The sequence below is a fragment of the Camelina sativa genome, chromosome 15 (genome assembly GCF_000633955.1).
Source record: "Camelina sativa cultivar DH55 chromosome 15, Cs, whole genome shotgun sequence".
Classification (NCBI taxonomy): domain Eukaryota; kingdom Viridiplantae; phylum Streptophyta; class Magnoliopsida; order Brassicales; family Brassicaceae; genus Camelina; species Camelina sativa.
In genome coordinates, this window is record NC_025699.1 from 1587273 (window position 1) to 1614428 (window position 27156).

Below are 27156 nucleotides of genomic sequence, written 5' to 3' on the forward strand. Positions count from 1 at the left end.
AAAAAGTAGGAGAAGAACATCATAATTAGAAAGTAAGGATTTCGAGAGAAAACCTCAAAGTTGCGGAAGGAAACGGCGGAGATGCGGTTCTTCTCAGGTGTGTCCATCTCCGGCGTCGACGGTTAATTCTCACTGGGTCGTACTCCAGCTTCGCCTCTAAGCAAAGCAACGAAGCCCTAAACGAAGAGAGCGGATCGGTTACTGAAGGAAGAAGAAGACGGTGGAGATTTCTATGGAGGAGGAGCGGGAAAGCGGGAACAGTAATGTGTTAAAATCGACTTTTTCATCAGTGAAAGCGAATTGGGCCCATTGGGCCCTTGTAGGCCTGATAAGAAACTACTTCTTACATACTTTATTTGTGCGAATTTTAAGATTGGTCCGAACCGGGTTCCGGTAAGGTATGTTGGAGGTAGGGTCAAGGTGGCATGGACTAGGACACTGATGCCTACTGTATTGTCATTGGCATTATTATTTACAGAACCAGACAGAAAGGCAAACATGTGATGATTCCACATAGACCCAAAAGAAATTTTTGTTGTAGCCATAGGAAGCATTATAAAGTACCCATCTAAATATGTATGTCGTCCGTCTTCCCCTTTCTCATTTACCTTTTCAAGATTCCCTCAGCCAAAAAAAATCAAGAAAAAGAAGAATAGATCAAACAAACGGCGAGCTGTTTAAGACATTCTTCATAAAACTGTCTGCAGTTTTGTGTTCAGGTCAGGTCCCCCCACCACCACCCCATTGAGATATCCAAATCTCAATGGGGTGAATTGACGTATAAAGTTACTTTGGCTTGCTCTAAAAGATTTTTTTCTCTGACTTGACAATCCAAGAGAACTTTGATGTTCTTTCAAGCAAGAGTGCTATGTTGTACACTTTTTTGAATCATAATCAAACCATCTCATGTCACGGGTTGATGTTACAGCAACATGCTTCAAGGAGAAGTTTTGAACAACATTATTGGACTATATCCTAACAGTCAGTTTACAGACAATTTTTCTTATGAACAGGAGCAACTACGACGACTTTTGTTTGAATTTAAGTGAAAAACTCTAACAAGTAACAGCACCATATATAACAAGATAATGCCATTCTAATGTGAAAACTTCAGCAGTCCTAAACGGCTAGAGAATAGGCCAAAAGCAAGGAAATAATTGAAACGTGAAAACTTTAACAACCATGACTTACTACTCATTCACAATTCAAGAATCTTCACGTACAAACCCATGTCTCTCTAGATTCCTTGATAAATTACTCTTTATACCTGCAAAGAGCTGTTGGATAATAACAAAGTGCCACTCTGACAAAGTATGGCGAGAAACAAAGATATGAAATATAGTAAGGAGGATACACATGCTTATTAAACTGTTGAAGCATGAATAATCTACTGTATGTTGCTATAAGGATGCAAAGCACATGTTTTATAATCATCTTAAGAGTAACTAACTACTAACTTCAGCTACAGCTACTGTAATCTGTTTTGTCAACAAACGAGCAGCGGAAAATCATAATAGAAGAAAGACCATAAGCCAAGATATGAACACATATCCATAAATCGTAATGTAGTTAAACTATATATCCATAATCCATTCTAGTGAGGAACAATGGAACACAGTACGCACCTGGAGAACAAAAACAGAGTATTTAGACAGTAGTTTTCTTGATACAGGACCAAAGCAATAGGCTTTGAACAAGTGTCTTTACAAGTCTCATGTAGTAACTTTGACATATGAAACTGATATATACGAAGAATAAAAGTTCTTCTTGACTAATCCGGTTCCAACATTATACAGGAATATATAATCGAAACCCATAGATCATATGATGGAATAAATTGACAAGAATCAACAGCTCCTTTTATAACCTTTTAGTTAGCACTCAAGTGAAAGAAAAGAACTCTCAAAACTCTTCTCCACTACTCGTTCTTCCAAGCGTACAGAATCAATGAAAAGCCAAAACTTTGAGATTTCGAGCTCACGGGTACCTGTGTGAAAGACCATGACTTTTCAACTGGTTGAGTAGTCCTGAACATAAAGACAGCATTTCCCGCCACTGATGGCAACCCAAAGAACCAACTGTGAACATCCCAAAGAACTTCCACAGAGATCCTATTGACAATAATCGTATCATTGCCACGAAACTTCCAATGTAGCCGATTCACCTGCATCAAAATCTTCCCATCAACACGAACAATGAGGCAAGGATCACTCAAACTGGTGTCACATTCAATCACAAGATCATGTGTTTTGCCATCATCTGAAAACTGAGCTTTCGTTGCAAACGTCCTCTTGCCAAAGACATGCTCTTTCTTAGCAATAAACACAGCACCTAATGAAGAAGAAGAAGAAGGTGCAGCATTCGTCTTCTTGAAAGCTTCTTTCCTCATATCACCAAGAAGAAGAGCCATTTCTTTGTCCACAACAACGCCAACATAGAAACCACCTAAAGGTTCAGGACTGGATCCGAATTTAGCGGAGGAGAGATCCCAAAAGACATCAATATTACAGGAATATGCCTCTAGATTCTTGGAGCCTTTCCGTTTGGTGAAAAGCCAGGGCTTAATCTCGACTTTACAAAGACTTCGGTTGCAAGAATCATCAACTCCTACGGTAAGACACTGACCCATGAGATTCTTAGTCCATGAGATAGTGATCAAGCAAGTCCTACCTCGGATGCGGCAACGGTAGATACAAATGACTAGATTCTGAGCGTTTCTTCCGGCGCTCGAAGTCGAAGAGGAAGAAGAATCCGCAATCTGAACTCCATTTTCACCAGAGCAAGATGGGAAATCTCTCATTTTTCTTACAGAATTCACAATTCCAAGCCTCTCTCTCAGGAATTTCAACAAACACTTTGTGTTCTAAACATTCAAAGGCAGCGAATTTAACTTCAGATTAGTATAAAAAAGAAAGTGTTTATAGAATTGATCTGAAAGTGATGAGCTTTACATCATTCAAAAAGAAAGAGAAACCCAATCTCAAAAAGAAAAAAAAGCATTGAAATTTGGAAAATGTCAGCTAAGATTTGATCTGGGTTTTATCAAATCGATCCAGTTTCCATCAAATCCAAGGAGAGAATGAAGTAAACCAAAAAAAAAAAAGCCTAAGACTCCGGGAGAAATGAATGAATGAAGAAGGAAGGCAAATTCGCCAAAATAGGAGAATGTGTAGTAGCTAGTCAAAACTCAAAACAAAGACATATACAGACAAAAAGGAGACTTTGTTTTGTTTTCACTGTCTGCGTCATTTTTTTCTTTCTTTTCAAAACGTTATAATAATTTAATTACCCGATTTTTTTTGTGGCAAAGTACCAAATACGAATTTAGTTCCAAGGATAACGACTGTTAAAAAATTTAATTTCAGACCAAAATTATCTATTCGTTTTTTTTTTTTTTTTGGGGGGTCAGAAACAAACACTTATCTCAATTTATTAATTACAACAACACACAAAATATTTATTTCTTTCTTTTTTTGTGCTTGAAGTTAAATTTAATTTTTTTTTGAAGTGTGTTAAATTTGGTCTCATTATTAATCTTATTATAGTGGGATTAGATAATAAATAAATTTGGGGTATAGATGCAAATGCAAGCCTGGAAGAAATGGTTAACACGTGTGGTAGTCCATGACAAGCAGGCATGCATCATTTAATGTGGCCAGGACTGAGCCCATACTGTTGTGTTATTTCTACTCTCCTGGGCTTTTTCACGCCGATGGTTTTTAATTTTAGGGTAGTAGGTGATTCGAGAATATGAATACGATAATCAATCAATCCATATGACTTTTTTTTTTTCATTCGATTGTCAACTAGTAATAAATAGGTGGGTGATGAAGCATATGATTAAAATAAGTGGTTAAAAGCAAATACTACTACTTACCAAATAATAGGCATGCATTTACCAATTTGATCATAACTGTTCATTATTGTTTTTTTTTGTCTTCGGATATGATTTGCTCCTTTTGTTTTAGTTTGTGTGGCAATGCTGCTGCTACTGCGAAAAAAAAGTCTTCTAATAATGAATTAACTTCCATTACGTTTCAATTTTAGATTTGGACCAGTCTGTATTAAACTAGGTCCCAGTTTAGCATTATTTATTTTCTTGCCATCTGATTTTTTATTATTATTATTATTATTATTTATCTGTAGTTTCATTTTCGTTATTAATATTATCGTTGTTGCTGTTATTTGTTTATTTCATATTGAATTTAAAATTAAATTATCTGTCTCCTTACCTACTTTGAATTTCTTTGGTTTTTTCTCATGAAAGAGATATCGTTTTCTTAGACAATTTTTTGGATATTTTATGGGGTCAATATTTCTTAAGATCTTTATGTTTTGAACTATGGTAAAGGGTACAAAACTAAATGGTAGAAGAAGCCAAAAACTACAAAATAGATTGATATGCTCAGCAGTCAGCTCATTGTATGCCAAACAATAATATCACCATAATTATTTTGTTCTTTCAAAAAAGTATATAATCTGTAACAAACCCAAAAAGAAATTAAGTTGATATGTTGCCCAAAATCTCTTGTTGGGCCTCAGCCTTTTTAATAGACCAGCCCATAATGTATTAAGTTAGCCGAGATTGTAGTTAGCAGACACTCTCCTAAGTCCTAACCTCTTTAGGCGGCTAATAAGTAATAACCAAAACAATCCCTATGTGGCTATGTCTCTCGTGTTGATATAGGGATTGTTGATACAATTTTTCGTTTTCAGTTTAAATTAAAACATAATCATCATCTTTTTTTTTTATTGTTCTAAATGCATTTAGGCTCACTAAATATTTTCTAATCAACTAAATATTTGATTTTGAGGTTTAGGATTGGCTTTTCGTTTCGATATATTTTGATTATACTATAACATAAACAAAAAAAAAAGTTAAGCCCACTAAAACACAGTGGTTGTTAGTTACACCACAGAGTTTATGCGGAGAGAAAGCAAACAAGTTTCAAGTATCATCGCTCGTGTAGTCATGAGTGGGTAGGTTGCTTCTTCGTTCTTCCTCTTTCGTTTAAGGAAATAATAAACAAAAGTTGTCCTTTCTTTTTTTCTTCTTTTGTTCTTCTTGTGAATAACAAATTAACAACAGAGCGATAGATAAATCATATTGCTCTTCTTATCTGAGTTGATTGGCCATGGCTTCTTCTATCGTTTTCGCTGCAACTCCGGTTACTGGGTTTCTCTCTGTTCCTCCTTTGAAGTCTCGGAGATTTCTTCATGTTTGTTCTTCACTCGACGCCGATGTTTCCGACATGAGTGTTAACGGTAATTATCCAAAAACCAAAAAATTGAATCTTTACTGTCTCCTCTGCACTAGGCTGATTCCTTTTGGATGTTTTTGGATTTCTTATGGGAAATTTTGAGAAATTGGCATGTATTTAGGATTAAAGGGCTTAGCTTTATGCCACTATCAACCCCAATTTTGAAGATGATGAGGTTTCGATTCTCATCCAATCTATAAAATTGATGAGAAACAATTTCTTCCTCGCATTAAATTCTGAAGAACTCTGAAGGTTTAGATGGAAAGATAAAACTCTTGTGGCTTCTCTATGCTTAAGGCAAATCAATAGTATTGGAAATGGAGAGTTAGTTAGGTCAAGACTTTTACAGTCAGTCCAAGATCCTCTTCTGTTTTTATAATCAGTCTAGTTTATCCATGGGAGTTAGTAGTGGTTGAAGAATCAATTGACATCTGATAACTCATTGGAAGTCAGGGTTTTATTTGATGTTTCATGTTGATAGGAAAAGTTTCTTCTGATGATGACGTTCTGGCATATTGTAATTTATAATCCTCTCTTACCGTTTATATGGACTGGATATAATTGCAGCTCCAAAAGGGCTATTTCCTCCAGAGCCTGTACAGTACAAGGGACCGAAGCTGAAAGTAGCTATCATAGGAGCTGGACTTGCAGGCATGTCAACTGCTGTAGAGCTTTTGGATCAGGGTCACGAGGTGTTTACTCCACTGCTTTTAGCTCTTTACCTTTGCTTTGGTTACATATAGGAGTAATTTTTGTTATTGTTTCAGGTGGATATATATGATTCTAGGACATTCATTGGTGGCAAAGTGGGTTCTTTTGTAGATAGACGTGGGAACCATATCGAAATGGGACTCCATGTTTTCTTTGGATGCTACAACAATCTCTTCCGCTTGATGAAAAAGGTTTTGGTTTTCCAAAGCTTCCACTTCGAGTTTGCTTGTTGGTTTAAACTCATTCTCATGTAAGGTTTTTTTGTAATGTAGGTGGGTGCTGAAAAAAACCTACTTGTCAAAGATCATACTCATACATTTATAAACAAAGACGGCACAATTGGAGGTATGGTTCAGTTCATTACTCTCTTGTTATGATTGCCTCTGTGATTTTATCGTACTGAGATGTGCATATAAAATTTGTAGAGCTTGATTTTCGGTTTCCTGTTGGAGCTCCAATTCATGGTATTCGCGCATTCTTGGTCACAAATCAACTCAAGGTATAAGTTAAACGTTTAAATTGATTTCTCTATAGACATCTGAATCCATGGATTCATGTCAATGCAACAGTTTTCTCGAATCTTGTAGCAAAAGGTTAGTAATTTCTTATTTTATGTACCAATATAGAGCTTTTTAACCGCTTCTTTTTTTGACTGAACAGCCCTATGATAAACTAAGGAATTCACTGGCCCTTGCGTTAAGCCCGGTTGTTAAAGCTCTTGTTAACCCCGACGGAGCAATGAGAGACATTCGGAATCTTGACAGCGTAAAGAATAATAGATAACCTCTTTCTTCTCATTTCTACAACTATTTTTGTTCTCTGAAATTTTCTGAGATACTTTTTGCAGATAAGTTTCTCGGATTGGTTCATGTCAAAAGGTGGGACACGGGCAAGTATCCAAAGAATGTGGGATCCTGTTGCTTATGCACTCGGTTTCATAGACTGCGATAACATGAGTGCACGATGCATGCTTACCATATTCTCATTATTCGCCACCAAAACAGAAGCTTCTTTGTTGCGTATGCTCAAGGGCTCGCCTGATGTTTACTTGAGTGGTCCTATCAAACAATATATCACAGATAGAGGTGGCAGGTTCGTGCCTCTTATTATCCACAATAACTGATTCTTGCATTTATTATCTCTCATTGGCTGATCAGGTATTTATAACCTTGCCTTCAAGCAGAATCCATCTACGGTGGGGTTGCAGGGAAATACTTTATGATAAATCATCAGATGGGGAAACTTATGTCACTGGACTAGCAATTTCTAAGGTAAAATTTAGCTCTAGGCATAGGATTTTAGCGGACTGCAAAAATGCCATATAATACATTCTGAAATTTTGTTGCTTTTGGGTAGAGGAAAAGCTTGAAAATTTGATTTGTTTGTCTTTTAGGCTACGAACAAGAAGATTGTGAAAGCTGATGTGTATGTGGCAGCATGTGATGTGCCGGGAATCAAAAGGTTACTTCCAAAAGAATGGAGGGAATCTCGGTTTTTCAACGATATATATGAACTCGAGGGAGTACCTGTTGTTACTGTACAGCTCAGATACAATGGTTGGGTCACAGAGTTGCAAGACATTGAACTTGCCAGGTTTGTTTTCTAGAATCATATGTTGTGTGAGTTAGTAATGATGATGTATTGATTTTCGTGTGGATTTTGAAGTCTTCGTTTTATGTTGCTGAAAATTATAGGCAGTTGAAACGAGCTGTTGGTATAGATAACCTTCTCTACACTCCTGATGCTGATTTCTCGTGCTTTGCGGATCTTGCACTTGCTTCGCCTGCAGATTACTACATTGAAGGACAAGGCACTTTGCTTCAGTAAGATAGAATAACCTCTATCTTTTTTTGTCTACAAAATAGCCTGCAGATCTCTCAGTGTCTTGAAAACTGAATTCTGTTTCGTAGGTGCGTTCTAACACCGGGAGATCCGTACATGCGAATGTCGAACGATAAGATCATAGAGAAAGTAGCAATGCAGGTAAAGAACATGGTTAAATTCTCCAAACTCGAGATATTTTTTTGTCAGGTTGGTTTCTTTGTGATTCTCAAATTTTTTGTTCAGGTCACTGAGTTATTTCCATCGTCACGGAGCCTAGAAGTCACTTGGTCATCTGTTGTAAAAATCGCTCAGTCTCTGTACCGTGAAGCACCCGGAAAAGATCCATTCAGACCCGATCAGAAGACTCCCATAAAGAATTTCTTCCTTGCTGGTTCATACACAAAGCAGGTAACTTTTACACTTCACAAGTAATTGTTCAGGCAGATCCACTATAGTCACAAATGCAAAGAAAGATTTGCCTCCAGATTCGTTTGAGTAATCCGAAAAATCAATGAGAATTTTGCTACTGGACTTGTTGCAGGATTACATAGATAGCATGGAAGGAGCGACATTATCAGGAAGACAAGCCTCATCATACATCTGTGACGCAGGTGAAGAACTAGCAGAGCTAAACAAGAAGCTTTCTTCTTCTGCAACTGCTGTTCCTGATGAGCTAAGTTTCGTCTAATGATGAAAAACGTTGGAAAACTAGTTCCCATGGCTAATTGATGAAGATTTGAGAGACTTTAGGGGGGTACATGAAGAAGAAAACATATGTAGAAAACCCTTCTTTATATAGTGTTCATAAGAGAAGCATTTGTATTATCACTCAATCTTTTGAAATCAAACATTCTTACAAAGTTTCAACATACGAAACAAGAGAGAACACAAAGGTTACATATTGAAGAAGACACCTTTAAGGTTCTTCTTCGATGGCTTTCTTTGCAGTTTCGAGGTCTTCGTCAAGGTAAATATCCCAATGGCCATCCCAAGTGATAAAGAACTCAGTGTCTTCATGATACTTGACTCGGTGAACATCACCTGCGGGAGTGAATAAGTAATCGCCGTCAACGAGATCAGCTCTATCCTTCTTGCTTAGATTCCACACAGTCTTCTTCCCCTTGATGACTACAAGTTCATGGCCGAATGTGTGGTGATGCGCTGGCTCTACACTCCCCGCTTTAAACCTTACAATAGCCGACGTAGGCGTCTCCCTCACAATCTTCATCGAGCCTCCAGGCATGATATCCACTGGAGTGAACTCTCTGTTCTTAGCCAAGCAACAAATCGCGCAAGACGCGGTTGTTAATGTTTCATCGACCTTTTTGGTTGTTGAGTCACCGCCGGCGGTTGGTTTTCCGATGTGAGACATCTCGGAGAGAGAATTGTCGAGGAAAGAAGAGATCTCTGAGCTCCACGGCTCGGATCCTGAAGCAGGACAAGGAGATTTGAACGGAGTTTTGATCCAAGCGTCGAAGATTTCCACGGCGGTTTCCGGGAGATGTTTTAATTCCGGAGAGTGCGAGGACGTTGCAGTTGCTGATCGATCGAGCGTTCACGGCGTCTTCCACAGAGAGACACGTGGCGGCGTAGACTCCCGGGAACTTGTTGGCGAACATCGCGACTCTGACGCCGGTGCCGCAGCATACCAAACCGCGAACTTCAGAGGACGATGAAGCGGAGACGCGGCGACCGACTTCAGAACCGGCGGAGTAGTACGAAGAAACGCCGGTATCTTCCACCGTAGTTCCACGTCTATGGAAGTAGCAGTAGTAGCTCCCCGGCCATCTTTGCAGAACTTGGAAACCATAACCAGTCACAGAGTGACTAGAAGAATTTTTTCAAGATTATCTTTAAAACGGGAAATTCGAAAAAAATAAGAGACATAAGTTATAATTTCACCCCTAAATTTATTATAATAGGAAAAAAGACCCTCGAATGTTAAAAGCCATAAGTGAGGTACTTTTAGTCAATAAATCAAAGTTTAGGGTACATTTGTTTTTATTTTCTAAACTCTAGTGTGCAATTTCTAAACTAACAAAATACTATTTTAATAAAAAGATGAGGCGGTGTTGAGAATTGCCGGCGACGACAACTGTACTCACTCGGCGGCTAGGTGAAATATGGCGGGAGTAGCTTGCCAGATATCTATCACCTCGTCGTCATCGACCTTGAGGGTAAGTCAATCTATGGCGATTTGTGAATCCTTTGGCTAATTTTTTTGGTTCTATATCAATTGTTTGATTATATCGGGTTATGCAGAGGGTTGGTCATACTCATCATCGGCCACGATGCTTCTCTGGTTCGCCGGAGAAGAAAGCGCCGGCTGTTTTGAAGTGGGCAGTTGGTGGAGTCACTGAATTGCTCCGGCTATTCTCAGTCGCTTCGTCTTCGTCATCCACTCCTACAAATAAAGATGGGTAATTCTCAAAAGCTTTTTCAATTAGGGTTTCTTATTCGTATGATTGGTCTCTTCAAGTTTAATTATTGGCTACAGATCAAATTCTGAGATTGTTGTTACTCGAGATGTTAACGATGTAATGGGGATTTTGAGATCAGATTATGGAACTGCCTATTTCGTCACAGGTATATGTGATTTGCATATTGATTCAACATAAGCTCATACACTGAGCTTTGTTGCACATTTGTGAAACTGGAAACAGGTATCTTTACTTCTGCAATTTACTCTGATAATTGCATCTTCGAGGATCCCACTATCAGTTTCCAGGGTGAGGAATTACATTTTCAGTCTCTGTTTTTTGTCTTTGTCAAGCTTGTAGATCAGCTATCAGATCCTAAATTTTTGATATGAGAATAAAGTAAATCTTTTTTTTGCAGGTACAGAGTTGTATGAACGCAACTTGAGATTACTAGTTCCCTTCCTCGAAGATGCATCCATTGAACTGCAACATATGGAGAAGGTATATATAACCTTTTGTTAGATCCTAGTCCTGTAGATGGTTTATGGATTCAAAGAGTGTATTTGTTCCCATAATTACAGAGTGAGTCGTCTCAAAGAATCTATATACTAGCGACGTGGAAGCTAAGGTATTCTGATGAACTTTTTAATACAGATTGGGAAAGGGAAACTTGTGTGTCATCTTAATGTTTTTTTTATTCTTGAACTGTGTTCAGGACTTACCTGAAACTTCCATGGAGACCATTGATATCAATAAACGGGAAAACGGTCTATGATCTGGATAGAGACTTCAAAGTATGAAGAGACTGAAACTTTCGGCTCTTTTCGATTATAAGATTGTTTTCGTATTTCGTCAGTTGAAAACATATGGACTAATCCAGACACTCGTTTTTTTGTACAAGATTGTGAGGCATGTCGAGAGCTGGAATGTCTCTGCCCTTGAAGCAATTGGACAAATATTCACCGTTAACTCTTTTCCCTCCAGTAGTTGAGAGTCTAAGCAGCACTAACATTCATCAATTTGGCCATGGTCCATATAATGTCTACCAATTCTTAGTACATATATCAATGTAACTCACAAAACTTGCATTAAATTTCCCATGATAATGTTTTAGGTTTTTTGGAGTTAAAACACACAGAGAAAAACTCTGTAAGAGTTCATTGTAAGATAATCGAACAAAGAAGAAGGCATTGCCGCACGTAAGTAGTTAAGAAAAAAAAAGCAGTCAAAACCATCTAAAACTTTAAAGTGTTCAGGGGTAAAACCCTAGTCACATGATGGTGCAAGGTTGAGGGTTATCATCGCTAAAAATGTTCCAAGGAGAGTCGGGGTTTGGAAAACCCAAATTTTCGTAGTAATTATAGGGATAAGGAGCTGGCGTCTTCCTCGGCGTTACCTTCGGCTCCTCGTGCTGTACCAACAACCTGGGTTTATCACCTGGTGCTAACCATCCCAGCGGTCCCGTCCTTGGTGGCAACGTGAAGGGCGGCATCTGCATCGCCGTCGGTGGTACAGCATACCCGAAACCTCCCGCTGAACAAGTTCCCGCTGCGTTGGTGGCAGTGGCGGGTGCGGGTGCGGGTTCGGGTGCGGGCTCAGAGGCTGGTTTGTCTTTACCCTTTTTTGCGTAACGCTTAAGCAATGAACTGAATTGGGTTTTAGCCGTAGTTGGATCACGCTCATAGGCGAGAAGTTGTGGACTTTGACCGAATTTTTCGACGGTTTTGATGAGAAGTGACGGTTCTGCGGTGCCAGAGACCAAAATAAGACCCTTCACCGGGTCTATGATAATGGCCTTAACTCCTTCAACTTTTCGTAGAAGCTTCTTGATCCGAGAAGGCAACTCTTCAGAACACTGGAGATTCATCTTTAATATACAAATCGGAAAGTCAAGATCCATATTGCTTTCAATACTTAGAAACAACTATAGTCTTCTTTTGTCGCGAAAAGGATCCTACTGCAATTCCTTAGCTAGTAGTATATGATCGATCGATATTGAAAACGTAAACAAACCAATTGAGTTTAATAGTTTTGGACACTATATATTATCACAAGAATTTATATCTTAGTCTAGGTTGTGTGTATCGTGCGTGATTTTATACATTAGAAGTCAATGGCAGATTTCATTTGATACGATTATGGAAGGCAAATATATATATTCCTTATTTTAGATATCATATATGTATATTTGTGATATTAAAATTTATAGTTTTCCCTTAAAATCAACGACAGAGTCAATATTATGGAAAACATATATTTTTTATATATTATTAGAGGCTCCAATATCATATAGAAATGTAATATATATATATATATATATATATATATATATATATATATATATATATATATATATATATATATATATATATATATATATATATATATATATATATATATATATATATATATATATATATATATATATATATATATATATATATATATATATATATATATATATATATATATATATATATATATATATATATATATATATATATATATATATATATATATATATATATATATATATATATATATATATATATATATATATATATATATATATATATATATATATATATATATATATATATATATATATATATATATATATATATATATATATATATATATATATATATATATATATATATATATATATATATATATATATATATATATATATATATATATATATATATATATATATATATATATATATATATATATATATATATATATATATATATATATATATATATATATTATTAGAGGCTCCAATATATATTTTAATTTTTAAATCCTTGCCAAATAAATGGTCAAAGTTAAATTTTGAAATAAGGTCATAATAGCAAATAGATGGTCAAAATTAGTCTTTTTGGTTTGGTAACTCAACTCAACCTTCTATTCACTACAAAAAAAGAAGGGGTTTTACGTCAGTTTATAAAGCTTCAACGTCAGTTTAAAAATGACTCTAATAATTTAACTTCAGTTTTGTAACTGACTTAACATGGAATGACATAAACTGTTTTTGCTTCATTTGTAAAACTGACATTAAAACGTTAAAAAACTAATATACGATCATGTGTAATATAAAGTCATCGTTGTGTTTTCTAATCAACATCATCAATAGAACCCAAAAAAAAAAAAAAAAAANGTGAAAATTATTTACAGAGAAAAAACAACATATACAAAAAAGAAAAGAAAAATGAAGAGATTTTTGGTAGCGTTTCTTCTTGTGCTCGTCTTCTTCGCCGCTGGTAAATAATCCTCTCGGTATACACGTACAGTGGACATGCACTTTTACATGTATTAATTCGTATATATTTTTATGTTACACTTATAAAAATTAATATTCAAGAAGTTATAATTTTCATCTAGTATAAGTTTATTTGATAGGTACGTAAGTTGGTTTTTTCGATTAAAATAATTAAATTTGCAGAGATGAAAAAAGGGGATGGATTTAAGATACCAGTAGTACCAGAACCAACAGGAAAATGGTGTGGATACTCATTGCCGATGAAACCATGCAACGACGATGATTGCGCTAAACGATGTATTAAGGATAACACGCATGGCTGGCTCATGGCTACCGGCATGTGCACTACTATCCCTAGTCTAAAGGATTGTTACTGTATCCATCAGTGTCCTTGAACTTTCTTTTAGCATCCACAATGTTTCTTTTCTTGCATTTTCCTCTTCTAATACTGTAACCACATTACCGTCCCAAATGACAAAATAAACATTTTCCAATTACCAAAAAAGTATGTAATTTTTATCGGGCTTACTAGGCCCAATTTATCCGGACAAATCAAACCGTTGTCTGAAGCCTAACCGAATAAAACGTAAACTAATCATGTTTGGGTTTGAATTTGATCTATTATTTATACTTCCCTCTCTGACTTTATAGTTTTGTTGTTCCAAGGTTCTTTTCTTGACCAATGATTCGATTGAGTTGAGTGTATTCCTTTCTCAGTTTATTTCATATAATTTACAAGATTTTTAAATGACAATGATAATCAAAAAAAATTAAATTGAGTCCAGGCTTCTAGATGTATTGAGAAACTTTAACTATTTAGATTGGACATTTATATATTTTGTATGTGAAGTTTTTGATTTTTACTTTTTTTTTTTACAGAGGAAGAAACGACGCAAAAATGGCAAAACTAATAAGAAATCCAATAAATCAATAAAATATATCCGCAGCCAATAAAAATATAAAACCAATCGTAATTTGTATTGATTATTAATCAAATTCTATTTATTGTTAATAAATATTGAATTGATGTGCTTTTATATCATCATCGATCGATAAATACATCGCTCGCGCGCCACCTACTAATTATGTCCAAGCCTTTCCTATCAATAATACTAATCACCATCATTTATGTTTTTGTCAGCTAATCTTTTATTATTTTAGACAGATTACAAACATAGTTGGATCCATACTATGCATAATTAATTTAACAATATTCGTTAAATGACAACGATGCAAATATTGTCAGTATCTTATCAAATAGTACTATTCAAAAAACAAAACAAAATTTTGTTTTACTAGTAAGTAATTAATTAATTGAGGTTAGGTGTTTGTGAACTTGTGATTGCTTTTGGGATTACCTTACTGAATCCGTACGGGCAACCACGGAATCTACAGCTAAGTAGTCAAACAAGGTCCGATTTAAATAATTAAATTAAAATCCCTAATTAGTTATTTCTATTCGTATTGTGATTAGTGTATTTATTACCAATATTGCTAAAGTTTGATATTCGCAGTTACTTGCATATAAAGAAAAATTGATACCAATCAAACAAAAAAGTTTATGATAAAGTTTAATGGTGTGTACAAGGAAAAGGCCAAATGGATAAGATTTGTGGTTGGTTTGATTCATTATCACAACCAAGTCTTATTTGCTTTTCTTTTGTTTTTTCCTCATTTAAAAGGCTATGATGATCGTGCATGTCTTTGTATTCACCCACATGCACATGTGTGTCCTTCATCTAAATATTAGATTGGCCCCATCAATCTTTTTATTTCACAAAAATTATTATGATTTTTATCAAATATTTATGTAGTGCAGTGATAAGTAGTCTAATGGTGGAAACATTCATCAAAGGTTATGTAGTCTAATGGTGGAAGGTATATCGAGAAATAATTATTCTAATACTATTTTATAGTTTACAATTAATCACACGCACGAACTATTGTTCTGAAGATACATTCATATTCCACAACCTGATATCCATAGACTGTTCATTTATGTTCATTATATGCATTATAATTATGTAGAAAATAATATTGACTATATTTTTCTTTGTGAAAACTTTTTGATTAATTATTGTATGTTTAGTTACTAATAAATATAATTTGTAGTTAGTTCAGAAAATTTATCATTTATATAATTATGTTTTAAAAAAAATTAATTAAAAATCGCGAGTAAAGTGATATTGCACATGATGATTTATATTGCAGTTGTACTATATATGATTTGTAAAATTGGTTGAATTTGTCGTGTAAATGAAATGATGTATGGTCAAGATAACACGAGCAGCTCAACACGTGGCCAAACTAGCCTTTGTTGCCTCCATTGGAACATCCAGTCGACATGCTAATGTATGGTCTCGCTGTCTCCAATCCATTTTTAGATTTTGATTTGAGTGATTTTATTTCCAACCTTCTTCTAATATATGGTTTAACATTAGTTAGTTATTTGTAACCAGAAAGGAAAAAAAAAAAACCTTTAGTTAGTTATATAGCATTGTTGTTTGATGGTAGAAGTAGACTAGTCGTTAAGATATATTAGCTGCATATATAGGGGTATAGCTACTGTTTCAAAATAGTTATTTCCGTTTAAGATTAAAAATGTGAAAAATTACATATGAAATCATGTAAAATGAGTGAATACCTAAATAATATACATACATAGAACATGAGTTCAATTATTTATTTATTCTCGTTTAAAATTAAAAAGGTACAAAAAATCAACACAAAAAAAAGCATCATGTCAGCTAAAATAAATATTCAAAATTCGCTTTTATCTAAAAATATGGTCAAATACGTAGTGCACTTGGGGATACCATTCCCCACCAATGAACGTAACGTAACCATACAACAAACTACAAAGATCATTTCCAAAAATACTAAAATAACAATAGTTGAAATGTTGACATATAACCATATTTTTTGCATATACAAAATTCCCATCCGCACGCACAATGGAATAAACGTTTGGAACAGTCGATCATCCACCAAGATACGTACGATACGAGACCACCGTTCTATTTCCTAAAGGTGGTTGAGACGATATCATATCCAGAGATGCGCCAAGCCGTCACTACTGCTTTTTTTTTTAATAAAGTTATTATAGTGACATAAATCTTTATAACATTATGGTTCTAAACAGTAATTTGATAAATTTCACTTTAATTGGTGGGGAACAAAAAAAAAAAAATGACACGTCGTTTGGTGAAAACATTTTTATTACAAAATAATTCCGTCGGCTGATGGATTTATTACTGTTTGCAAATTGCAAGCATCTCTATACTCCCCCTAAAAAAAATTAATATTAACCCCAAAAAAAAAAAAGGTAAAGCAATCGTAGCAATTCACCTAGTTTTGTTCTCTCACATGTGAATATTAATTAGTTAAATCATAATTTCAAAGTATTCCAATAAGCCATGAGCAATCAATGTAACACATTAACTTTACTAGTATTATTTATTCCACCAAACAATTTGTTAATTAATTTCCAATAAATAATTTTGTATTTTCGCTAGTGAGCTAGTTTTTAAAAATGTTCCATAAAGTAGTAACCATAATTCCCATTAATTTATCAGTTACACACACACACACAAAGAAAAGAAAAAGAAAAAGAAAAAAACTATTTAGTTACCGTATAAAGTATATAAAATCCGTAGATATTTTTAGAGTTGTCTAAGAATTGACACAAAAAAAAAAAAAAAAAAAAAAAAATTGATTTCTTTAATCTTTTTTGGACCACCGTTCCCTCAAGAAACGCACACCGTCTCTGTCTTCTCTCACGAGGTGCTTGTATCTCTCTCCCCCCCCTGTAATGTAATAATAACCCAACCCAAAAAAAATAAAAAGAACTTCCATTGAACTGTTGAAGAAAGCTTGGCTTCTCTGTCTTCTTCTTCTTCTTCTTCTTCTTCTTCTAACTTTCTAAGCTCAAATCATTCTCTCTCCTATTCGTATTCTCTCTCTCTCTCTCTCTGTAGAGTATTTAATATGTAATGTAATAATAATGAGAGTAAATACAGATACAGTTCATTATCTTACATCTCTCTGTTCAACTCCTTTTGTCAGGAGAAACACTAAAGAGATGATTATATGAAGAAATTGCTATAAGAAGAAACCTAAACCCACCCATATTTATTTTTTTTTTTTAAAAAGAGAGAAGGTTTTTATTGGGTAGATCTATTATATATTTATTCTTATTTTCCTAATTGAGAGAGAAAGAAAAAGAGATGAACAATCTGAGTTATCTTGAACCAGATTACTCTGAGTTTGTTGAAGTTGATCCTACTGGAAGATATGGAAGAGTAACGTTTCCTCCTTTCCCAATCTAATCAAATCTTTCTCATGATCAAAATCTCAATTATTTTGTTTGATCTTTTTTTATTGACTTCATTCATTCTTTCTTGTTTGTTGTTGCAGTATACTGAAGTTTTGGGTAAAGGAGCTTCAAAGACTGTGTAAGAATCTACCAAATATCACTACTTCTCCTCTGTTTCTGCTAATGTTTCTCTTTAAAGTTTCAACCTTTTTTTTTTTGTTTTCCTGGATCTGGTGATGATGTTCTTCTTTCTTCATAAAGTTTGAGTCTTTTTGTTTCTACATTCAAAACCCATTTGTGATCCATCAAAAATCTCAGATTTTTTCTGTGAGTGTTTGATTCATGATTGAATCTTATGAATCCTTTAAAAGAGGCAAAAATAAAGGTTGAGTTTTTTTGTCTGTCTACTTGAATCACTTCTACTTTGGTAAATTTCCCACTACACAAAGTTTCCAACAACAACAACGACTTTGCTTTTTTTGGATCTCTTTATTGCTTTGACTTATAAACCCAATTTCAGATTCTTTGATCATACATAACATTAAACTTTTGTCTTCTTTCTTTCTTTTTGATTTTGTAGTTACAGAGCATTTGATGAGTATGAAGGGATAGAAGTAGCATGGAACCAAGTGAAGCTTTACGATTTCCTACAAAGCCCTGAGGATCTTGAGAGGCTTTACTGTGAGATTCATCTCCTCAAGACTCTAAAACACAAGAACATTATGAAATTCTACACATCCTGGGTTGATACAGCCAATCGAAACATCAATTTTGTTACTGAGTTGTTCACTTCTGGCACCTTGAGACAGTAAGATTCTCTTACAAAGAAAGAAACTTGTTGTTCTCTCTTTTGGTATTAGTTTTTATCTTTGGCTTCTTATTACATGATTATGGATATTCCAGGTATAGACTCAGGCATAAGAGAGTAAACATAAGAGCGATGAAGCATTGGTGTAGACAGATCTTGAGAGGCTTACATTATCTTCACAGCCATGATCCTCCTGTGATCCACAGGGATCTCAAATGTGACAACATTTTCGTTAACGGGAATCAAGGAGAGGTCAAGATTGGAGATCTTGGCCTTGCTGCCATTTTAAGAAAGTCTCATGCTGCTCACTGCGTTGGTACATGCACTTTTCCAAACCAAATCCAATTTGCAATTTTGATGAGTTTCTTGGTTTCTAATTGTGGAAAGTTTTGATCTTTTGTTAGGGACTCCTGAGTTCATGGCACCTGAAGTTTACGAAGAAGCCTATAACGAACTGGTAGATATATACTCGTTCGGTATGTGCATTTTGGAGATGGTCACGTTTGATTACCCGTACAGCGAATGTACTCACCCTGCTCAGATCTACAAGAAAGTTATGTCGGTGAGACTCTCCGATTACTAAAACACACACACAGATAAAAATAAAAAAAAAGCTTCATCTCTTTCTGTTTCAAATGGCTAAAAAATTCGGTTTCAGGGCAAGAAACCGGATGCATTATACAAGGTGAAAGACCCTGAAGTTAAATGTTTTATCGAGAAATGCTTGGCCACTGTATCCCTTAGAGTCTCTGCTCGTGAGTTACTAGATGACCCTTTTCTTCGAATAGACGATGGTGAATTTGACTTGAGATCAGTTGATATGGATGATTCGGTCGGGCCACTTGTTAGGCAGCCGCATCGTCTTCCTGACTACTACAACTACCCTTCAAATAGTAGCTCTTTGAACCGTCAGTACTCGAATGGTTATAGTAGCCCCAACGAGTATCAGAACGGATGGGCTTATAATCCAGCTGAGACAGAGGAGACTCACGGAATCGAGCTCTTTGAATGTCGAAACGATGATGATCAAGAAGAAGACAAGACATCTGGTAATGTTGATATAACCATCAAAGGGAAGAGAAGAGATGATGGTGGCTTGTTCTTGCGTCTTAGGATCGCCGACAAAGAAGGTAAAATATTCTCTTGTCCTTTCTTTGTTTCATAACCTATGAACAAGAGTGTGAAAATGTGATATATCTAAGTTCCAAAGTCTAAACATTTCATTATTTGTTGCAGGACGTGTCCGAAACATTTACTTCCCATTTGACATTGAGACAGACACGGCACTGAGCGTTGCAACAGAGATGGTAGCGGAACTAGATATGGATGATCACGGAGTCACAAAAATCGCAAATATGATTGATGGTGAGATATCTTCTCTTGTGCCTAGGTGGAGACCGGGCCCTGAATTCGAAGAATGTCTTGCGGCTGCAGCGGCAGCAAACGCTGCGAGCATTTGCAACAACTGTGTCTCGAACCGCACCTCAATGGGGTCGGTGATGGACTTCTTGAGAACCAATCCTGGTGCCAATGTGATACAATGTTGCAGAAACGGGTGCGGAGAGACTCATGGCCGGTTTGAAGAGATCACGATCAGAGAAACCGAGGTGCGTCTTAGAGAGCTCTGGAAGCTGCAGCAACAGCAGGAAAGCCGTGAGTTAAGCTCAATAGACTCAGGGCAAAACCACTCCGAAGAAGAAGAAGAAGAAGAAGAAGAAGAAGAGGAAGAAGAGGTATATGAGAACCCTGAAAACACGTTTTCTTGCGAGGCAGGTAACGGAATAATAAACCATTCTGGATCCTTCTCGTTTATACCATCTAAATACTGCGACGAGGAGGTATACGAGAAAAGCGAAAATCAGGTCCAACAAGATTTGAGATGGCTTAAAGCTAAATGTCAAATTGAACTCAGAGATATTCAAGATGAGCAATTACAAACCCGGTGGCCGGAATCCGGAGAAGAGTCGGAGATTTCTCCTTTGGGTTCGGTTTCAGGGAAGGTGAAAGAACAACAGATGTATGGAGGAAGATTGGTACCAAAGTGTCTAAAAAGGACAACTTCACTTCCTGTTGATGCCATTGATTCTTGATTATATTTACTTAGAGAGTGTTTTCTTCATGTATACATATATATTGTTTGCTATTATAAAGTCTTTTACATTGTAACAACACACAAACAAGTATACTTAAAAAAGAGATCCATGCACTTCAAATTCTTTTGGGGTTGTTTGTACAATAATAAATACCCTTCGATCTACTCTATAAATCTAGTACGTACGTATGTGAAAACTTCAAGGTGCAATGAGAGAATAATTACTTTGGAAATTTCATTTCGTTTCTCAGAACTATGCTAGCAAGTAGCAAATGACCCATACCTATCATTATTAGTATATCCTAGTTTTATTGGAATGCATATGTTTTTCTTTTCCAAGCCTCCAAGGTCCCAAATAAATGCTTGTGGGAGATACGAATTGATGAGAAACAATAATGAATTGAAAGCTAATTATTGAGCGATGTGAAAAAGCAAGCAAATCAGTTTTGGCCATATAACTCCGGACATTAACACTACACAATTTGCATTAAAAAAAAACTTTAATGAAAAACCAACAAATAAAAAAAAAGTTTCTTGTCAAGAATTTTCTAAATAAAATTGGATAATGTGAAATGAAATTAAAGGAGGAAAATAAAAAAGGAAAAAGGACAACAGAGTCAATTAATAAGTGTAAACCCCACAAGCATATAGCACAACGCCCATGTTCCACTGCCGACCAATCTACTAGAAATTTGGGTTCATCCACATGCATATGTATTCATTTCACTTATTTTTCCATCAAATTCCTTTTTAAAATATATACTACATGGTTTGGTTTGTCGTTACTATATGATTATTATAGAAATGCTTGGACCTTTTCAATAAGACTTTTTTTGTTTGTTTTGTCAATACCTACAAACTAGAAAATTGATTCTCCATTTTATGAAGTACTGCTGCGCCTGGTTTAAAACTTTATAAAAGTGTTATCTCAAGCTTTATGACAAAATATTATTATTAACCTTTTTTTTTTTTGGTAAATACTAATTCACACAAAACTGGAACACAGAAATAATTAACAATCACGTGTGACTTTGATGTGGTGAGCCTATAAAGTCCGAAGCTCAGATCAGATCCAGATATATATTTAGGAAATCTAGATATAGGTAAAGATGATCAAATCTTTTATGAAATGTACGTACGGTGATCTGATCTCACTGTACGTGGTTTTGCTGGAACAATAAAAATAAACCTTACGACAATAATATTAATAACGATTTTAAAAATGAAAATGACATATGATATATACCATGTCACAAATCCAAAAACTCTGAAAATTTATGTTAGCCGCGTCAAGAAAATTCAATGGAACTAAACGAATAAAAAAGATAATGAGAAATATGGTAGGGACATATATATGAAGAATTGAATTAGGGTGACCCATTAAAAATAGTAAGGTAATAATTGATCTTTGTATATATATGTAGGAGTACAGTATATGTAACAGTCTTACAAAGCAAAATCCTAAATAAGATGGTCGTTTATTGAAGACATGCATGTGGGCATTGAATGTACAGATCAACGTACTCTTTTCGTACCCAACTCAATTCCACTTCAGTGCCAACCAGGGGCGGACCTACGTTGGGGAGAGGTAGGTCATCTGACCTGGGTAAACTAATTAAATAGTTGTTTTTACATATAATTCTACAAGATTTTAGTAGCACAGATGGTAAATTCTTTAGTGTTGACCTCCCTAAACCAGAGTTCAAACCACTAATACAACACAAATATTTTTTTTGTTCTGTAATTGACCTCCCTAAATTTATTTTCTGGGTCCGCCGCCACTGGTGCCAACCATTCTTCTCATATATCTTCCTCCATTCATTTTCTTGTCGGTCCTTAAACCTAATTCCCCTCAATCTTTTCTTATATTATACTTTTATATAAACAAGGTCCATTATTATGCAAGATGGTCATCACCACCAGCAACTAATAATTCAGTTTATGGTCTTATTTAATTTGTCCTCATATATCATATATATATATATATATGTGTATTATTATCGATCTTATATATCTACAATCGTGTACAACCTTGAAATGATCCTTTGCGGTGGAAGCCAACTAGCCTCATTTGTAACAAGATCAACGAAATGATTTGTTACTTTCTATGCATTAAGTGCAGTAAACCTTTCTATATATGTAACACCGTTTACAAACAGAAAAATGATAAATAAAGTGTAGTTTTTAGAACAAACAAAGCAAAAACTCTAAGATGAAAGAGTTTTCTAATTAGCCAAATTTACATGTATTTTTTTAAACCTTTGCACTTTTATGTTAAGTGTCAAAAGTGACTAGATGAACCCAACTAAACATAAGTTGAGCGCTAGTTCTAACTCAAATCGCTAAATCCTTGCATATTGAACTGAATCAAACATAGATCAGTTTAGGCTGACAAAAGAATGTAAAATTAAATCAGGCTATAAATTTTTAGGCCCAGTGGGTTCCGTTTGGTTACTATTTTTCACGTGTAAAAAAAGGTTTAAACATTTAATAAGCCCATTTTTAATATAACCTTTTCTTACACCTGAAACTCAAAAAGGCCATATTTAATAAGCCCAACTAAATAATTCAGGCCCATAAAAAGAGAAGAGAGAAAGAAACCCTAAGAACCATGAAGTATATAAAATGCTCCGACTTGGTCTGCGCGTCTCTTTCTTCTACCCGAGCGGACGGACGAACACTCAAAAGCTTTGCCTGAGATCTTCTCACTTAGAGATCCTTGAGAAATCGCAACAATGTCGGAAAAGGCCGTCACCATCCGAACCAGGAAGTTCATGACCAACAGACTTCTCTCAAGGAAGCAGTTCGTGAGTTCCATTTTTTCTTTTAACTCCCTTAATCTATCTATTTCTCTATCTTTATGCGTTTGGGTTTTTAGCGGCGGCTACTTGTAATTCGATCTGAAAGCGGATTGTTTAGTTTATTCTCCGGATGTTTTAATTTTGTTGGGTTTGACGTTTTAGGTTAGGTTTTCAGATTTATAATCTAATAGGTATTTGGTAACGGGGAAGTGGGAATAGAGTGAAGTACAAGTTTTTCAATGAATTTGAGTAAATGGTTGTTAACTAATTTGTTGAATTGTCGCATTTGCAACCTTGTAACTCATGTAGTTGCTGTTCATTTTGCTTAATCTCATAGTTCCAATATAGATTCTGGATGAAATTACTAAGATTATGGTGGATTTGTGGATTGTAGGTTATTGATGTTCTTCACCCCGGAAGAGCCAATGTTTCAAAGGTTTGTTCTTGAATCTCATTGTCTTATTGCTTCCATAGATAGTCTGTGAGAGGTTCTAACGGGTTAATTGGTTTGAATTGTACATAAAGGCTGAGCTGAAGGAGAAGCTAGCAAGGATGTACGAGGTCAAGGACCCAAATGCAATCTTTGTTTTCAAATTCAGAACCCACTTTGGAGGTGGTAAATCATCCGGCTTTGGTTTGATCTATGACACTGTTGAGAGTGCCAAGAAGTTCGAACCCAAATACAGACTGATCAGGGTAAATGTTCTCTTGTCTCTTGTCTCCATGATATATTGCTGCTGCCTACAGTGACCTGTCTTTAGAAAAGTCCCAACTCTCCCTATTATTGATTACAATCAGTACTCTTGATCATTTTGAGTTTGTTTGAAGATTGTTAGCTATGTGATATATGTTGGAATTTATCGTATTGCACTTGTGTTCTCTACACTGTTTTACTTAAAATCTTGCCTTTGTGATTGGCAGAACGGTCTTGACACTAAGATTGAGAGATCAAGGAAACAAATGAAGGAAAGGAAGAACAGAGCTAAGAAGATCCGTGGTGTTAAGAAGGTGAGTCTACTGGTTTCTAAATGTTTACTTTATCTTGCTTTCCCTTTTTAAAAATTGTGATTGAAGCTTAAGAATCGTTTTTTGTTCAATGTCTTGCAGACAAAGGCTGGTGATCCCAAGAAGAAGTGAGATCCTCAAGACAGAATCTTCATCTTGTGGGTTGTCGTTGATCTGCAATGTCACCTTTTTATGGTATTTGTCTGCTGTTAGATCGTTTCTCCAACTAGACGTCTTTCGGTTTATTTTGTTTCTGTCAACTTTTGTTTTGAGTTTAGTGAAACATATATGATCTAAGGTTTTGTTCAATACATCTTCTTATTCAAACTCTTTCTTGTCTATTTCCACCATTTTGATTGCAAATGTGAGTCTCTGGCCGTTGTTGAATTTGACTTGCTCACATGATAATCGTATAACTTAAGAGCATAATCAAGGATATATCATTATTCAAAGTAACAAAAGTGTTATTCCTTACTCCATTATTTTATGATATATGAACAGTAATTATAGTTTTCTACATCACACTATATGAACAGAACATCTATCACATGTAAAGTCTGAAATCATTTTACTTCTTTAGGCTTTAGCGTCCTCGTTAAAGCAAAGACGCTTTACGAAAGAACCGCGTTTAGGAAACGCTAATTTGTTTAGCTTACAATTTTAGAGTTTGTGTGTGTGTGAGTGAGTGGATGAGGACTCGAGTTGGGACCGAGAGAGACGTCACGGCTCAACCAATCTGCAAATAAGGAAGCGCGTGCGTGAAAGGAGTGGGTGACCACTTTGCCTCGTCTTAAACGTTAGGTTGTTTGAAATACCAAAAGTAGCCCTGGTTGGGTCGACGAATCTCATGCCCCTTACCACCCAATCACAAGCGTACCAACCAATCCTCGTGAACACACACACACCTTCTCTTCAATCTCGGTCTCCATCTGGATCTGGGCACTTTACTCTCATCGGAGCTGAACCACTCAGATCTGCTTTTCCTCGAATTGTTTCCGGTGGAGATGACATCGGATCACCGCGACGCTGTTTTCTCTCTCGAATCACCCGATCTGGAAGAAGCAGGTGTAGGAGATGGAGTAGAATCCGATACTGACGAGGATCTCCGTGAAAACGACGACGTAGACGTAGTTATCCCGGAAACGAACGAAGACGACGATCCCGAAGAGGAAGATCTCAATTCTCCGTCCACGTCATCACTCGCCATGGTTTCAACGATCTCAGCTACTGCCGTTGTTTCCGGTACCCCGACGACGAATTCCTCAACAGGCGCCGTAACCGTCGCTCTTCCAGCTGGATCCGCCGTACCTGTCTCCGTAATTCCCGTTGATTCCGATCCTAAATGGCACCGTATGACTGAGATCGTCCATCAGAGACCACCGATCGATGATTCTAGGCGCCTTTTCCAGAGGCTCTGGACGGACGAAGACGAGATCGAGCTTCTCCGTGGTTTCCTCGATTACATGACGACGCACAGAGGGAACAGCTCGCATCCGCCTGATACGGCGCCGTTTTACGAGCAGATAAAGTCGAAACTACAGCTTGAGTTTAACAAGAACCAGCTCGTTGAGAAGCTTCGTAGATTGAAGAAGAAGTATCGAAACGTGATGAGCAAGATCAGTTCTGGTAAAGAGGTATTCTTTAAGAGCCCTCATGATCAGTCTACTTTCGAGATTTCTAGGAAGATTTGGAACCAAACTGGGAAAATCATAGGGTTTGAAGACAACAATGTTATGGATTTTGATGAAACTAATAACCATAATCATAGCACCAATGGTAACTACTCGACGTTTAATAGTCCTAGTTCTAATAATCCGGAGCTTGATTCTGAGAACGGAGTCGAGAAGAAACTGACGATGAGTAGTAGTAGCGGATCGAGAAAACGATCACGTTCAAGAATTGGGAAGATTGAGGAAGACAACAAACCTGTGATCGCTCCTTTTGATGGGCAAATACCAAACGCAGCTAGCAATGTTAACCTCAATGATACTATTAGTATGGGAGTAAATCTCGGGGGTTTGATCGAAGAGACTGTGAAAAACTGTGTCTCTCCTGTGATCAAGGAGTTGATGAATGGGACTACTAGTGTGATGATGGCTGCGATGGGAGGAGGAGGGTTTCCGGGTAGTGGTGGTGGTGGCTTTGGCTCGTTAAGTCCTATGTTTACACGGCAGATGAATTTCGGTTTTGGTGTTGAAGGAGGAGGAGGAAACAAGGCTGTGGCGGATGAGCGGTGGAGGAAACAACAGATTCTGGAGCTGGAAGTGTATTCGAGGAGATTAGAGTTGGTTCAAGAGCAGATTAGAACGACATTGAACGAGTTAAAGACGATGCCGAGTGGTGTATGATGGTGATGAAGAAGAGTAAGAGAAGAATAAGACAAGAAATAACCAGTAGGTTGATATATCTGAGTTATAACCTTCTTCTGGTGTGTGGGTGAGTATAGTATGAGATTTGAATCTTTTTCTAAGTTATAAATTGCTAAGGTATTATTATTGTGATCTTCTTTTCTCTAGGTTTATTTTTCATCATTTTTTTTTGATTACCTTTAAATTATTTGTCAATAGGGATGAATCATAATAGGGGGGAGGGGTTTGTGTATAACCTTTGTATTAGATTTATAGTTTTTTTCGTAGAATCATTTGTTCAATAAC

The 27156-nt window shown here is 36.0% G+C and overlaps 9 protein-coding genes and 1 pseudogene across 9 annotated transcripts in view; 6 read left to right on the top strand and 4 right to left on the bottom strand.

Moving 5' to 3' along the window:
- LOC104744594 (protein tesmin/TSO1-like CXC 4) overlaps positions 1–256 on the bottom strand; it is a 4787-nt gene extending 4531 nt beyond the window's left edge. The window contains exon 1 of the mRNA XM_010465669.2: positions 54–256. Coding sequence (XP_010463971.1) covers positions 54–107 — 54 coding nt within the window. The 5' untranslated portion in view covers positions 108–256. The remainder of the gene's footprint in view (positions 1–53) is intronic.
- On the bottom strand, positions 1629–3209 carry LOC104744596. Its single transcript, XM_010465672.2, has one exon. It carries the CDS (start codon positions 2798–2800, stop codon positions 1919–1921), a length of 882 nt encoding a protein of 293 aa, XP_010463974.1. The 5' UTR covers positions 2801–3209; the 3' UTR covers positions 1629–1918.
- Positions 4919–8663, top strand: LOC104744597 (zeta-carotene desaturase, chloroplastic/chromoplastic). Its single transcript, XM_010465673.2, has 13 exons — positions 4919–5265; positions 5829–5953; positions 6029–6163; positions 6245–6317; positions 6398–6471; positions 6633–6737; positions 6820–7064; positions 7156–7243; positions 7366–7565; positions 7667–7795; positions 7883–7955; positions 8040–8204; positions 8338–8663. The coding sequence occupies exons 1-13, from the start codon at positions 5136–5138 to the stop codon at positions 8482–8484; spliced, it is 1689 nt and encodes a 562-aa protein (XP_010463975.1). The 5' UTR covers positions 4919–5135; the 3' UTR covers positions 8485–8663.
- On the bottom strand, positions 8602–9631 carry LOC104744598 (annotated as a pseudogene).
- Positions 9816–11414, top strand: LOC104744599. Its single transcript, XM_010465674.2, has 8 exons — positions 9816–9973; positions 10059–10216; positions 10294–10382; positions 10460–10525; positions 10635–10717; positions 10798–10844; positions 10932–11010; positions 11118–11414. The coding sequence occupies exons 1-8, from the start codon at positions 9920–9922 to the stop codon at positions 11205–11207; spliced, it is 666 nt and encodes a 221-aa protein (XP_010463976.1). The 5' UTR covers positions 9816–9919; the 3' UTR covers positions 11208–11414.
- LOC104744600 lies at positions 11487–12152 on the bottom strand. Its single transcript, XM_010465675.2, has one exon. It carries the CDS (start codon positions 12114–12116, stop codon positions 11487–11489), a length of 630 nt encoding a protein of 209 aa, XP_010463977.2. The 5' UTR covers positions 12117–12152.
- Positions 13373–13899, top strand: LOC109129291 (putative defensin-like protein 317). The gene is made up of 2 exons (XM_019237122.1): positions 13373–13482; positions 13665–13899. The coding sequence occupies exons 1-2, from the start codon at positions 13431–13433 to the stop codon at positions 13874–13876; spliced, it is 264 nt and encodes an 87-aa protein (XP_019092667.1). The 5' UTR covers positions 13373–13430; the 3' UTR covers positions 13877–13899.
- Positions 17237–20694, top strand: LOC104744601 (serine/threonine-protein kinase WNK1). Its single transcript, XM_010465676.2, has 7 exons — positions 17237–17782; positions 17898–17935; positions 18377–18604; positions 18700–18920; positions 19009–19166; positions 19263–19734; positions 19841–20694. Exons 1-7 carry the CDS (start codon positions 17708–17710, stop codon positions 20692–20694), a joined length of 2046 nt encoding a protein of 681 aa, XP_010463978.1. The 5' UTR covers positions 17237–17707.
- Positions 23343–24889, top strand: LOC104744603 (40S ribosomal protein S24-1). The gene is made up of 5 exons (XM_010465677.2): positions 23343–23503; positions 23892–23933; positions 24023–24193; positions 24419–24505; positions 24605–24889. Exons 1-5 carry the CDS (start codon positions 23432–23434, stop codon positions 24632–24634), a joined length of 402 nt encoding a protein of 133 aa, XP_010463979.1. The 5' UTR covers positions 23343–23431; the 3' UTR covers positions 24635–24889.
- Positions 25162–27017, top strand: LOC104744604 (probable transcription factor At3g04930). The gene has a single exon (XM_010465678.2). The coding sequence runs from the start codon at positions 25507–25509 to the stop codon at positions 26848–26850; it is 1344 nt and encodes a 447-aa protein (XP_010463980.1). The 5' UTR covers positions 25162–25506; the 3' UTR covers positions 26851–27017.